Below are 15,550 nucleotides of genomic sequence, written 5' to 3'. Positions count from 1 at the left end.
TCGCCAGACAGCCAGAGAGAGACAGAGAGACAGAAAGTGAGAAATCACCCCCCATGGGGGATGGCCACGCCGCAATCCCTTCTCCTCCATTCTCCTCTCCGGATCTTGGGCACGCACGCACACGCGCCCGGTGTGGGTTTTAAGCCCCCGCATCCAGAACACAAACCGCGGTCGGCCACGTGGGAGTCCAGCGACATAGCCATTACGCTAACTGCTGGTCCCTAGAATAACCTTTTGAAGACTGAGAGGAACTATCCGGGGCACCACAGTCATTGACCGGAGAGGCAAATTCTGAGGAGCAGTACAAGGTGTCTGCATCTTGATCTGCTAATATCAGACTTTACAATTTAAAAAACCCTTTGTCTTGTATCATCTCACTTAGATAGTTTCCTAGACCTAGCGTTGTGCTGGTAAACTAGCATTTTAGGAGGGGGGAAAAAATGCCATGATTTGTAACATTTGCCAACTTTTTTTTTTTTAGGTTTTTGCCGTAAAGTGCGTGTGCTTCCCAGAAAGAGGCAGAGGGAGGGAAAGTGAGAAATCACCCCCTAGAAGGGTGGCCACACCACACCTCCTTCTCCTTCATTCTCCTCTTGAGATTTTGGAAATGCACACACATGCGCCCAGAGTGATTTCTAAGACACTGGGTCTGGGTCCGGGACTCGAACCATGGCTGGCCATGTGGTAATGTGGTGCCTTAAACACTACGCCACCTGCTGGCCCCACCATTTGCAAATTTGCAAGGTGTAAATACTCCAGCTAGGGTGGATTTCAAGCTCCAATATGATGTCAACACACCCAGCGTTGGGCAGAGATTTAAACAAGGAGCTCTGTGGGAGCCAGCCCCGAGGCACCACTTCCAGACCCTTCCTTGCTCGCTCTGGAAAAGTGCGGCAAGCACTCATGTGTTTAAAGGCCAGGCAGGTCAAGCTTCTGAGGGACAGCAGGGCCAAGGGTTGTGAGCACGTGGTCCAACGGGGGCACCTGCTACTCTGTCCCGGCTGACCACTGCCCTGTGTGAATATAGGTCTGGCGTTGCCAAACCTCCTGATTGTTCAAGAAAGTCTGGAAATAGAAATAATAATGTGTCATCTGCTTCTTTTAAAATGGTAGCAACTAGTTTGATTGTTTTTTAAAACTAAATAGGCCCTCCCCAAAAATGTTCCTGTAAGGTACACATAGCGTCTGAGATCAGGTTTAAACAAACAACTCTGACTCTGTGACCTGTTGATTCACATTTCCAGCCAATCCATTTTAAAATAATATTTACAGTATTTAAAAATTTTTCTTAGATCAAATAACTTTTATCTGTGATCCTCAGGTGAAAAGATATGAGGGTGTGGGACCAGCAGTTGGCGTAATGGCTGTGTCGCTGGACTTTCATGTAGTTGACGGCAGTTCGAGTCCCAGACCTGGTGGCTTAAACTCAAGCCGGGCGCGTGTGCGTGCGTGCCCAAGATCCCGAGAGGAGAATGGAGGAGAAGGGATTGCGGGGTGACCATCCCCCCTGGGGGTGATTTCTTGCTTTCTGTCTTTCTGTCTCTCTGTCTTTCTGGCGAGCACACGCACCCTGTAGCAAAAACCTCTCCAAAAAAAGAAAAAAAAAATACGAGGCCATCAGATATACAAGGAGTCTTCAGAAAGTTCATGGGAAAATGCTTATTATGAAAAAACTAGGCATAAACTTTTTGATACCAAAATAGATTTATACTTTAATTCCATTTTGAAATACCCTGAATTTTTAAAAATACACTTACACATCTTAGCCATTAAAGCTAATACTCAGCCTAGGGAGAGGGCTCTATAAATCAGTGTTCTCAGGGCCAGCAGGTGGCATGGTGGTTAAGGCACTGGACTCTCATGTGATCGACCCGGTTCAAGTCTTACACCTGGAGGCTTGCTTTCTCACCTCCCCGTCCCCCCATCTCCCTCTGGTGAGCACACTTGCCCTGTAGCAAATTAAACGTCCATCATGATTATAAATAACACTGAATAAATAACTCTTTAAAAACATTAGTGTTCTCAAGAAGATGAAAAGTTCAAATTTGTTTCCAACAAATTTTGTGTCAATATAGATCCTTTGAAAAAGAGAGAAACTGGACTTGATTTCACCCCCAAAGAGCAACTTTCAGCTAGAAGCCCAAGGGTAGAAGGAAGACAAATAGGGCAGGAGTGGTGATGGGCCTTACCCACGTGCCGAGGTAGAGGCTTGGATTGGTGTACCTAACGGGAGGGATTGTCTCCTGTCCATGGTCTTCTGTGAGGACAAAAGCCAGCTCTATGGCTGCTAGAATGAGAAGAAACCCAACCAGCACCTGCGAAGGGAAGAAGGCCCACAGTTAGGAGGATGCAATTCTGTACACGGCCTTTACTGTGGCATCGTTTCCAGTAATACATGAGAAACAGCTGTAAGGTCCCAGACGGTAAACCTCTCCTGAGCACCATTGGGTTTGCTCCAGGCCTGATGAGGAACCAAGGCGGAACTTCTGCATAACTGGTCTTGGCAAGAGCCCATACTCAGATGCTGCCAAGGTCACACAGACCAGGAAGTGGCAGATAAAGACCTAAAGCGAGTACCAGGAGGTCTAGCTCACTAGAGGTGGATCCAAACCCACCAAATGTCTCACGTGTGCTTCTCCCACTAGGCCAAACTCCCCTGCATGTCGCACACATACACTCTCCCCGTAGCTGGATTACCCTGTAAAAGGAGCCCCTCCTTCCCAGCAGGTGGGTTGAGGCCTCTCCAGCTTCAAACCCCCAGTGCTCTTTCTCTCAGTAAACTTTCCTTTTCTCTTGAGATGATGCCTCCCTAGTCTCACTCTGGGTGTGACAATAGTAAGCAGTGATTGAGATCATACACTCAGTAAGTATTTCTCTTTTTTGTTTTAATTTTATTCATTGTTATTATTTTTATATATGGATTTTTAAAATGTTTTTGAAGTTGACCAGCGAGAGAGAAGGAATGTGAGAAAGCAAGCTGTCAGGTCCAGGACTCAAACCACCATCAGCCATGTGGGAGTCCAGCCACCTTAACCACCACGCCACCTGCTAGCACCTCAATAAAACTTTCAGAAATGACTCGACATAGTTCAAGTAATGGAATAAAGTTCAAAGTCTGCTGAGTCAAAGAAGTTTTGAGGAGTGCTGAGTGTGATGATTTTAAAATATGTCCACTTTTTTTTTTTTTTTTAGATTCCTCCCTTCAAAAAATAGAGCTTAGCTCCTCTTCCTTTGAATGAGGGATAGATTTAGAAACTCATTTGTAATGAGTAGAAAGTTGCAGAAGTGACGGTCTGACAGTGGTGTGAGACTTCTCAGTTATAGAAAGCAATGTGGATTTCTTTCTCCTTGTTCTCGTTCAGATCACTTCTGGAGAAGGCTACCAGCCCCATCATGAGGACACTCAAATAGCTCTAGGGAGTGGTCCACTCGGCAAGGACCTGAGACCTCCTGTCATTAGCTAGTGAGAAACTGAGGCCTCCTGCCAACAGCCTCGTGAGTGGCAGGCCCTCTAGCCTTCAGATGACGATAGCCCCACTCAGCACGCATCAACCACAACCTCATGAAAGACCCTGAAGCAGAACCCAGGTAGGCTTCTCACAAATTCCTGATCCACAGAGACTGTAAGATTTTTAAAAATAATAATTTTGGGGGCCAGCAGGTGGCATAGTTGTTAAGGCCCTGGACTCCCACATGGCCAACCACGGTTCGAGTCCTGAACCTGATGGCTCTTGAAACTCACAACAAGTGTGTGTGCATGCATGCCCAAAATCCTAAGAGAAGGGAGAAGAAGGGATTGAGGTGTGGCCATTCCCCATGTGGGCTGACTTCTTGCTTTCTTTCTCTCTGTCTCTCTCTGTGTCTCCAGTGAGCACACATGCCCTAGAGCAAAAATCTCTCTAAAATAATATGAATTTTAAAAGTCTCTTTTCTGAGAGAGATAATCACTCCCAAAAGGTCCTTATACCATGATCCACCCCTAGCCTCAATCAGCCCAGATTATGGGAAGATCTGTATACCCAGCACATACAGGACAGCCCTGGGACATGAACCCAGGACCTTCCCATGTGTGTCTAGTTGTGTTCTACTGTTTCACTATCTACCCTCTTCCCTCGCTGATGTTTATTTTTTATTTAATTTATTTATTTATAGAGAGATTTTTGTTATAGGGCACACAGGCTCACTGGAGAGACAGAAAGTGAGAAATCACTCCCCCAAGGGGGATGGTCACACCACAATCCCTTCTCCTCCATTCTCCTCTCAGCATTTTGGGCATGCATGCACATGCGCCCGGCATGAGTTCTAAGCCACCAGGTCGAAATCATGGTCAGCTATATGGGAGTCTAGCGGTGTAATCATTATGCCATCTGCTAGTTCCTCTTTTCCCTTTCTTTGGCAATTTATCCCAGTGTTGACCCGTGTAAGCTTTGAAGTTAATGTTTCAAACAATCACACCTACTTCATCCCCGGATGATACACATTGCACTGTTCTAAAGGCCTAACCCTGCCCGTTAAGAGAAAATTACCACCCCCCACGGAGGAGATATCCCGGTCCTTCACGAGGAAACCTCTAAGAAAGAATGTGAGTGTACCTTTGATAGAATCAGTGCTATTATTTAGCAAGGAGTGGAGTCAATGACACAATAATAATGAGAATGCATTTGTCTCAAGTACGTAATATGCTATATTGTACGCTACTATAAGAGACCATGACATAAGGGGAACGTTAGCTTTCGGAGTGGTAAGTTATGTTTGCCCTTAGGCGAATTAGGAGGTAAAAGCGATCAGGCAGCTAAAGCAGGAGGAGAGCGAGGCAGAGAGAATGTTGCCAGCACACCACTCCCCAGATCAAGCTCAGCCATATGCTCGGGTGGACGCTGGCTCCATTTTCAACCCCATGTGGTTAGTCACAACCAATCATGGGCTGCCCTGCCACACAGTGTTAAGCACTGTGCAGAAGATGCCAAGTCCCACGTGGCCAACCAAGGTTTGAGTCTCAGTCCCAGCAGCTCACACTTTGGGTGCTCACAGAGATTCTGATGGGATGGGATTCTGGTGGGATGAATTCTGGAGGGAAAAGTATTGTACCGTGGCCAGGACCTATTAGAGGGTGTTTTCTTTCTCCTTATCTGGCATTTAAAACAAAAACAAAAATCATGATCGTCCCATTTCCTTGGCCTGTGAAAGTCTCATTCATTGGGATGTGACACGCTTCTTGCCAAGCCAGCTTGCAGTGGCTTCTGTGAAAGGTTTTCCTCATGTGTCAAAGCAATTCATAGATCCAAACTACATAAAGAACTCCTACAACTCAACAATAAAAAGACACAAATAACCTGGGCCAGCAGGGGGCATGGAGGTTAAGGCTCTAGACCCCATGTGGCCAACTGTGAGGTTCGAGTCCCAGACCTGGAATAAAATTAAATAAAAATAATTCTTAAAAAAAAAAAAAAAAAAAAAACACCTCACATTTGGCTGTGGTAATGTAAAAAAGATGCTAACCCATGTTCTTAATGGCATTATTCAAAATAGACAAAAAGTGGAAACAGTCCAAGTGTCTATCACCCGAAGAATGAATAAACAAAATGTGATATTATCCATGGGATTAAATATTATTCAGCCATAACTAGGAATAAAATATTAACACATGTTACATTATGAATAAGCTTTAAAAACATTATACTGAACTGGCCCCATAGCTCAGCAGTGACGTGGTGTTCAAGACAAGCTGGATTTTTTGACCAGAAGATGGGGTAATGGTTATGTCGCTGGAATTTCACATGGCTAACTACAGTTCAAGTCCTGGACCCAGTGGCTTGAAAATCATGCTGAGAGTCAGGACAAGCAGTTGGCATAAGGGCTATGTCCCATGTAGTTGACCATGGTTTGAGTCCCAGACCCAGTGGCTTAAACTCATGCTGGGCGCATGTGCATGCATGCCCAAGATCCCAAGAGGAGGACAGGGGAGAAGGGATTGTGGTGTGTGATTTCTCACTTTCTATGTCTCTGTCTCTCTCTGTCTTTCTGGTGAGCACACACGCCCTACAGCATAAACCTCTACAAAAAAAAAAAAAAAAAAGAAGAAGGAAAAAAAGAAAAAGAAAAAGAAAATCGCACTGAGAGTATGTGCATGCCCAAGATCCTAGGAGGAGAATAGAGGAGAGGAGATTGTGATGTGGCCATCCCCCCCGGGGAGGGGGGGTGATTTCTCACTTTCCCTCTCACTGTCTCTGTTTCTCTCTCTTTGGCGAGCTCACATATCCTAAGGCAAAAACCTCTTAAAAAAAAAAAAAAAAAGACAAGCTGGATTTCACATGGCAGCCGCGGTTGGAATCCTTGGCCTGGCCCACCTGAAACACACTGGGAATGGGCATAAGAGTCCAGGATCCATTGTGCTAGAGGACTGGAGGAAGGGGTTTGCAGCACAACCAGGCCCTGTGGAGAGGGCTCTCTCTCTCTCTGTTTCTCTCACCCTCAGAGGCATGCACATATTCTCTGTAATGAATAAAGGAAAAAAATGATGGTAACCAGCCACTAAAGAGAGAATAGAGACCGACTGTTTAATAGGACGAGGTTTTTATTTGAGATGGTGAAAAGTTCTAGAACCAGGCAGTGGTGATGACTGTACACTGCGACACACTTAATGATACAACTGCACACTGTAAAGTGGTTAAAATAGTAAATTCTATTTTATGTATATTTTGCCACAATAAAAATAAATTTAAGGGACCAGCAGTTAGCGTAATGGCCACGTCGCTGGACTCCCAATGTAGCCGACCACGGTTTGAGTCCCGGACCTGGTGGCTTAAAACTCACACCGGGTGCGTGTGCGTGCGTGCCCAAGATCCTGAGAGGAGAATGGAGGAGAAGGGATTGCAGCGTGGCCATCCCCCCTGGGGGGTGATTTCTCGCTTTCTGTCTCTGTATCTCTCTCTGTCTTTCTGGTGAGCACACACGCCCTATAGCAAAAACCTCTCCAAAAAAATTAAAAATAAAAAATAAGAAAAAAGGAATGAAGTATGGCTCATACCACATAGTGGACAAGCCTTGAAAACATTATGCTAGGTGAATGCACTGAACAACGAAGGCCAAATTCCTATAGTGCTACGGTAGGAAATGCCCTGAGTAGGCAAACGACAGAGACAGAAGGTAGATTAGTGGTTGTCAGTGACTGGAGAGATGGGGGTTAGAGCGATGAAAATCCTCTGAAATTAGACAGCGCGATGGTTACACCATTCTGCGAAACTACTAACACACGGAGCTGTATGCTTTAAATACTGAGTTTGTAGTCTGTCAACTCTTATCTTAAGCTGTTTTTTTGGTCAGATGATATACAGGGGCACCTGCCCCCTTTTTCTGCCTGGGGACACTGACTGAAGGGCGTGAGGCCTGAAGCTATCACAGCCATCCTGCATGCCATGGGCTACCTGATAAATGCCTCCATATGCTGAGATTATCAGGAGAAAGGCGATAATAACCAGCCACCCAGACCCACCGAGCTGCTGAGCTGCTGAAATGGCGAATTCTGGAGCTGCACGGCTCCTCATTACATACAATAGTAAACTCCTTACCATTCAGGCCAACAAGGGTGATTTGCAGCTGAGAGAGACTTGGCAGATCCAAATCTATTCTTTGTAGTTGACAGACAGACAGTAAGGTGGGACACGGGACAGGAATCAGAGGCTTAACTCAAGTTCTGTTTGCAGAACTGGTCTGGTTGTGCAAGGCACTGTCTTCTCCCCACCCCCCCACCCCTCTCCCTATTAAACCCCCACCACCACCCCCGGACCACTACTACTTACCACCGCCATGCCCAGCCCAGGCTAACACCAGACAAGCACTCTCTAAAGAATGCCAGTACTTCGCTCAAGGACAGCTGGGCGGTGGTGTCCTGGAGTAAACTCATCCTCATTTAACATGGATAGGGATGGGGATATTAATCCCCTCATCCTACACGAAAGGACATCAAGATGCAGAATCTAAACTGATGATGGTAGGTCATTTTTAGGGGTAAAGGCAATGAATAGAAGAACTGAAAATGATCAAGCAGGAGAGGAAAAGGAAGCTCAATTCCTAGTTGATAACCAGAACTCCTTGTTTTTCATAGAAGGAAGAAATAGATCTTTTGTGAAATTGATAGATCAAGAAGCATAAGTGTAAACACATTATTTGCAAATACAGGGGTGGCCATTAAATAATTTAAAATGGAGTCCTCTAGAATATGGGATTGGGAGGTAAAGGGTGAGGAAGAGTCTTTGCTTTTTACTTTTTTTACTTTTTTTTTTTTTTTTTTTTGAGAGGGAGAATAGAAGGAAGCATGCGAAAATGGTAACAGAAGCACACGGGTGATACAATAGTCAGTGAGTTTAATTTTCTCCTTACTTCCATAGAGCCTACACACTTCCTATAACAACCATGCATCATTTTTATAATCAGAAACACACACTGCTTTTATCAATTCTGATCAAGGAAAGGCTGGGGTTGTTTAATGATTACCAAGTTCTTATACTCTTTGCCCTTGATCTCTGATTTATTGGACGAGCATCGACTAGGCAAGCAGTTTACTAAACTCCCTACGGCGATATGATCTCATTGCCACCGAAAGGAATGAAACGTGATTTAATACCTCCCCATTTCTGCAAGGCGTTATGAATGAGGAGGTACTCTGGCTGATTCCCCTGCTCCTGAACGAGGGTGTCTACTTTCACTCACATTTCTAGATGATTGTCGAACTTCAGCTTTCATTTTTTCAGCAACTATATACCCCGGCAGCCCATTCAAATATCAAACTACTGGGGCCGGAAGGTGGCGTGGTGGTTAAAGGCTCGCTCTCTCTCTCTCTCCTCCACTCTCATTCTCTCTGCCCTTCTCTGGTAAAATTAAAATAAATAAAGTTAAATAAAAGAAAAAAGACTGAAATTAAAAAGAAAACAAATACCAAACAACTATTTTGTTATTAGAAATTTCTTCTGTATGTTTAGCTAAAATCTGCTCTCCTGGAACAAACCTCCATCCACTTCTCATGAAACTTTTCAGAACAGGTTGAGCAGTTTTCGATGTTATACCTCAGCAAATATTTGAAGATGGGCCCCCTATCTCACTGGCTCAGCAGTAAGTTAATTCTTGCTGCACATCTTGACCTGGCTTTAGCACTTCCACAGACTCCAGTGCCACATCCTCTTCCCTGGGATTTGTTCATTCATTCACTCATTTTTTTAAAAGCTTTACTTATTTTTATTATTATTTTTGTTAGTTCACTATAGGACACGTGTGTTTATGAGAGAAAGCGAAACAGAGTGAGAAAGTGAGAAAGTAAGCCACTAGGTACAAGACTTGAACAGTGGTCAGCCACGTGGGAGTCCAGTGCTCAAAACCACCGAGCCACCTGGTGGCATTCATTCACATTTATGGGTTTTTTGAGAGTTTTTTTTTTTTTGGCGAGGTTTTTGCTATAGGGAGCGTGCCCTCTCCAGAAGGACAGAGAGAGACAGAGAGACAGAACGTGAGAAATCACCCCCCAGTGATGGGGGATGGTCACGCCGCAATCCCTTCTCCTCCATTCTCCTCTCAGGATCTTGGGCACGCACGCACACGCACCTGGCATGAGTTTAAGCAACAGGGTACCAGGTCCAGGACTCGAACTACGGTCGACCACATGGGAGTCCAGCGACATAGCCATTACACTAACTGCTGGTCCCGAGATTTTGGTTTTGGTTTTGGTTTTTGGGTTTTTTTGGAGAGGTTTTTGCTATAGGGTACGTGCGCTCACCAGAAAGAGACAGACAAAGAAACAGAAAGTGAGCCAGGGGGGATGGTCACGCCGCAATCCCTTCTCCTCCATTCTCCTCTTGGGATCTTGGGCACACACGCACACGCGCCTGGCGTGAGTTTAAGCCATTGGGTCCAGGATTCGAACCGCGTTCGACTACATGGGAGTCCAGTGACATAGCCATTATGCTAATTGCTGGTCTGCTGAGAGGTTTTTGCTATAGGACGCATGTGCTCGCCAGACAGAGAGAGACAAAGAGACAGAAAGCGAGAAATCACCCCCAGCAGGGATGACCACACGGCAATCTTCTCCTCCATTCTCCTCTTGAGATCTTGGGCACGCACTCACACGCACCTGGGATTCATTCCTTTTTAAGTTCAGTTCACTAGGGGTCAGCAGATGGCATGGTGGTTAAGGCACTGGACTCCCACATGGCCTATTGCCGCTTGAGTCCTGGATCTGGTGGCTTGCTCTCTCATTTTTCCCTCTCCCTTGCTGTTCACATTAAAATAATAATAATAGTAATAAATGAATAATTCTTTAAAAACTAAAATAAATTCAATTTACTCAATTACCGAATATGTTCTGTGTCCTTCTCTAAGGATGTACCTTTTGAACCAACCTGTTCGGGCCAGCAGGTAGCATAGTACTGAAGGTGCTGGACTCCCACATGGACAACAGTGGCTGGAGTAGAAGATACAATGGACTGAAAACCACTCTGGGTGTGTGATTTTGTGCATACCCAAAACCCCAGGAGGAGGACAGAGGAGAAGAGATTGCAGTGTGGCCATCCCTTCTGGGAGGTGATTTCTCCCTGTTTCTCTCTGGTGAGCACACATGCCCTGTGGCAAGATCCATTAAAAAAAAAAAAAGAAAGAAAGAAAGAAAGAAAAGAAAAGAAAGAAACTACCCTATGGAGTCACTTATGAGTTTGGCCAAGCAAGTTAACTCAGTGCAGATGAGGTAAACTCACTGCCGACCAAACTACAACAGCTGTAACAATTCAGGAGCGCCAGGAGGAAAAAACTACCAAAAGGCCGAGGAAGAAAGGGAAGCGGAGAAATCAAGAGAAATGGAGGACTGAGCAAGAAGGTTCTCATGGAAGAGACTTATTTTACTTTATGAGGAATTATACTTCCAACTATTTCAAAACAGAGAACGATTACGTTGAAATGTTTAAGGAGCTACTCCGTGCCTGTCACCTTTGCAGTAGAGGACAGAAAAGTAAAATGTACATCATAAATGAGACCCAAGACTGTGTGAGTGACGATAGGTAGATCGTTAACTGCAGAGGGAGGGAAAAAAAGCTAACACAGGGACCAGCAATTGGCATAATGGCTATGTCACATACTTCCAACTATTTCAAAACAGAGAACAATTACTTTGAAATGTTTAAGGAGCTACTCAGTGCCTGTCACCTTTGCAGTAGAGGACAGAAAAGTAAAATGTACATCATAAATGAGACCTGAGACTGTGTGAGTGGCGATAGGTAGATCGTTAACTGCAGAGGGAGGGAAAAAAAGCTAACACAGGGACCAGCAATTGGCATAATGGCTATGTCACTGGACTCCCATGTGGTCGACTGCAGTTAGAGTCCCAGACCCGGTGACTTAAACTCATGCCGGGCGCGTGTGCGTGCGTGCCCAAGATCCCGAGAGGAGAATGGAGGAGTAGGGATTGTGGCATGGCCATACCCCCTGGGGGGCGATTTCTCGCTTTCTAGCTCTCTGTCTGGCGAGCGCATGTGCTCTATGGCAAAAACCTCTCAAAAAAAAAAAAAAAAGGCGAATACATTGCTTTTCCTTGTAGAGATTTGTGTTTGTAAAAATTGGAGGATCATATATCCATACAATGGAATAATATTCAGATGTAAAAATGAACGAACTTCAACATAGGTAAACCTCGAAAACATGATGCTAAGGAAAGAGGCCAGTCATAAGAGACTGCATACCGCATGATTCCATTCAGATGAACCGCCTAGAATAGGAAACTATGGAAATAGAAGGTAGATTAGAGGTTGCTCAGTGCTAAGGGGCTGGAGAGACAGGAGCTAAAAAAAAAAAAAATAAGAGTTAAAAGATTTTTTCTAAGAAATGAAAATGTTCTAAAATGGCCTATGGTGATTATTGCTCATATTTGTAAGTACACTTTAAAACTATATCTATTTATTGTTCTTGAATTGCCAAAGGGCACCTCTCTCTGCTCAGCAGAGAACGGGGAGGAAAAAACAAACAAAAAACACCTCACAGTGGGACATATCACACCGCAATATTTTTTCTTCTATTTCTCCATCCTCTAAGATCTTGAGCATTCATGCACAGAACACCCAGCATATTGTTCAAGCCTTTGGGTCTGGGACTCAGACCTTAGTCAGCCATGTGGAATCTGGCTCCAGACACGCTGTGCTTAACCATTGCTCTACGGGCTGGTCCCTGAATTATATTTAAATGGAGGATGATATGATATGTAAATTATAGCTCAATAAAAAGTTCTTTTTTCTTTTTTTTTTTTTTACGAGGTTTTTGCTATAGCGCATGCACACTTGCCAGAAAGACAGAGAGAGACAGAGAGACAGAAAGAGAGAAATTGCCTCCCAGGGTGAATGGCCACGCCACAATCCCTTCTCCTCCATTCTCCTCTTGGAATCCTGGACACGCACGCACACATGCCCAGCGTAAGTTTAAGCCACCGGGTCCAGGACTCGAACCGCAGTCGACTACATGAAAGTCCAGCGACATAGCCATTACACTAACTGCTGGTCCCAAAAGTTTTTTTGTTTTTTTTTTTTTTTACATTTAGCTTTTTTACGAATGACATACTTGTTTGCTCATCATGCCGCCTCTTTTTAGAAGCTCCAGGGACCAGCAGTTAGAGTAATGGCTATGTCACTGGACTCCCGTGTAGCCGACCACGCTGGGCACATGTGCATGTGTGCCCCAGATCCCGAGAGGAGAATGGAGAAGAGATTACAGCATGGCCATCCCCCTGGGGGGTGATTTCTCGCTTTCTGTCTCTCTGTCTCTATCTCTCTGGCAAGCGCACGTGCCCTATAGCAAAAACCTCTCCAAAAAAAAAAGAAGTTCCAGAAAGCTGCCCCTAATGAAAAGGACGCTAACCCAAAGATCTGACTCATTTGCAAGGTACTGAAGTGTGTGGTTTGACTGTCAGAGTCCAACACTCTTGACTCTTAGAGTGCGTGTAGCACCTGCCTTCAGCCGAGGTGGAGTTTAGCCTGCGTGCTCCGTGCGTACCAGATTGAGCCCTCACCACCTAGATCAACAAGGGAGGCAGTGACCCAAGCTGTTCTCTCCCACCCACAGTCCAACAGCCCCACTTCCAGTCCCTCCCTCCTCTGAATTCCAAGAACCCCCCTTCCTTTAGCCAAGCCCTTTCTGCCCTTTTAGAGTCCACGTAACCTGAAGTCTTCGAGTATGTGCGCTTATAGAACAATGGAATATAATTTGTCTTTTAAAAATTCTCTTTAGAAAGCAGGACAGATAGAAAAAACATAGATGGGAACCAGCAGTTAGTGTAATGGCTATGTCGCTGGACTCCCACGTAGTTGACCGCGGTTCGCATCCTGGACCCGGTGGCTTAAAACTCACGCCGGGCGCGTGTGCGTGCGTGCCCAAGATCCCGAGAGGAGAATGGAGGAGAAGGGGAATGTGGCGTGGCCATCCCCCCTGGGGGGTGATTTCTCACTTTCTGTCTCTCTGTCTTTTTGGCGAGCGCGCGCGCCCTATAGAAAAAAAAAAACCTCTCCAAAAAAAAAAAAAAAAAGACAAGAAAAAACATTGATGGTGGACTACGAACCTATGGAGTCTTGTAACTCCTTCCTCAGCGAGTTAATGAGTTAACGAGCTGGCTGAGGACTCCGCCCCTCAACCTTTCCTTTCCCTTATTTCCATACTCAAGCTTGTCATCCTGCCCACAGCCCCTCCTCCCTCTCTGTAAGAGGCCAGCCTAACTCATGGGCTACTCTGGAAAAATACAATCCCTATTTCACATCCGAATTTTGGGAGATGAGCGATGATTAGATGGCCCAAATGGTGCAAAGGGCACATGACATACGGTATTTTCACCTTGTGGTAGATCCCAACTGAATTTTAGTCATTCGATTTCTTGGCACAGCTTAAAGGCCTATGATCCAGTGTTCACTTCTCAAACACTGAAAATATAACAGTTAGACTAATCAATTACTTATCATTGGTGTTTGGGAGGGCCTAAGGGCCGTAAGAATTAAAAGTCGCTATTCTAATTAAGAATTTAGAGTCACTGTCAAGGAGCCAGTGAAGCACAGGGCAAATGGAGAGAGGGACACCTGAAGCCTGTCTCCACTTGAGACAGCAGGACCTGGAAAACTTAGTTTAAAACGGGGAAGAGGACACTAACCACCAAGAAGGCGTGTCTATTGTACACTGAGAAGTCTGAGTTTGAACTCAGTGGAATTATACTGTACCTGTTTCACAAGGTAAACTGTGGTTATAGAAGATCTCTTGGTTCTGGATCTATACACGTGGAAAAGCTGCCAAGGGGCCAGGAGCCAAAGGAAGACCAAGGGGATCCATACCAGGACAGTTTGTTCAAAACAAAGTGGCAGGTCTGCATCAGGGCGATCGAGGTAGGAGGAATTCTGGAGGACCGAAAGGGAAGGGTTGTTAGATACATGCTTTTTGGAGACAGAGACTGTCCTCTTACACATCCTATGCACTTCCAAATTCTTGTAACTCAGTCTCATGCCTTTAGGTTACCTTCTAACCATCTGTTTTCTTATTCATCTCCTTGATACAAACTCACCATTTAATGACATTTAGTGAACTTTTTGGCCAACCCAACCTCATCTGTGATTTTAAGAGAATCGCTGTGCCAGATGAGTACACTTCACCACTGCATTTGCCAAGAGGTAGGAAGGAGAAGGACTGTCCCTCAAGCCAAAGGAAAGGACAGTTCCCTTATACATAAAAACGTGTTCTTATTCTAGTTGTCAGCACTGATTACACTCCCCACGTAGGCACCAGATGGGTGGAATGCTTAGTCACACCATGACATTTAACTTCTTCTGGTCCAGAGGGCTTATCTCCGAACCAAGGGGACCTGGCAGGTTTCAGAACAGGAATGACAATGGCGCCATTGAAGAGGAGGCTTACTCCCAGCCAGTTTTGCTTGAATTCTTCTCATTTTGCAATAAATGGAGCTGTATTATGGGGTAGAGGAGGACTGTTTCTTATATCTGAGTCATATGAGGTTAAATTTTCTTTTTCTATAAATATTAAAACAATTTTTTTGGAGAGGTTTTTGCTGTAGGGCACGTGTGCTTGCCAGGACAGAGAAAGACAGAAAGACAGAAAACGAGAAATCGCCACCCAGGGGAGATGGCCATGTCACAACCCCTTCTCCTTCATTCCCCTCTTGAGATTTTTGGGCACTCTCACACATACACCCGGCATGAGTTTTAAGTCACCAGGTTTCAGACTCAAACTGCGGTTGACTATGTGGGAGTCCAGCAAAATAACTATTATACCATCTGCTGGTCCCCCCTGCCCCTGCCTTTTTTTTTTTTTTTTTTTTTGGTATGGCTATTTGTAAAGTTCTTTAAAGAAAAGGTTGAGGTGCCCTATCCAACATGACTTATCAGATAATTCTCACAGAGAATTCTCAAGAAATGGTTGGTCAAGCTACTGAGTTTCCAGGACTGTGGTTTACATGTCCTGGACTGGAGGGCCTCATGGCCTAGGTTCTTTCTAGCACATAAAATGCTGTCTTGTGCTCTGCTGTCTCATTTCT

The 15,550-nt window shown here is 45.0% G+C and overlaps 1 protein-coding gene across 1 annotated transcript in view; it reads right to left on the bottom strand.

Moving 5' to 3' along the window:
- ABCC2 (ATP binding cassette subfamily C member 2) overlaps positions 1-15,550 on the bottom strand; it is a 74,259-nt gene that overhangs the window by 57,738 nt on the left and 971 nt on the right. The window contains exons 2-3 of the mRNA XM_006157371.3: positions 14,226-14,399; positions 2,190-2,315 (exon numbers count right to left, since the gene is read on the bottom strand). Coding sequence (XP_006157433.1) covers positions 2,190-2,315; positions 14,226-14,399 — 300 coding nt within the window. The remainder of the gene's footprint in view (positions 1-2,189; positions 2,316-14,225; positions 14,400-15,550) is intronic.

This window comes from Tupaia chinensis, unplaced genomic scaffold (assembly GCF_000334495.1).
Source record: "Tupaia chinensis unplaced genomic scaffold, TupChi_1.0 Scaffold000539_1, whole genome shotgun sequence".
NCBI lineage: Eukaryota > Metazoa > Chordata > Mammalia > Scandentia > Tupaiidae > Tupaia > Tupaia belangeri.
This window is presented reverse-complemented; position numbering and strand designations above follow the sequence as displayed.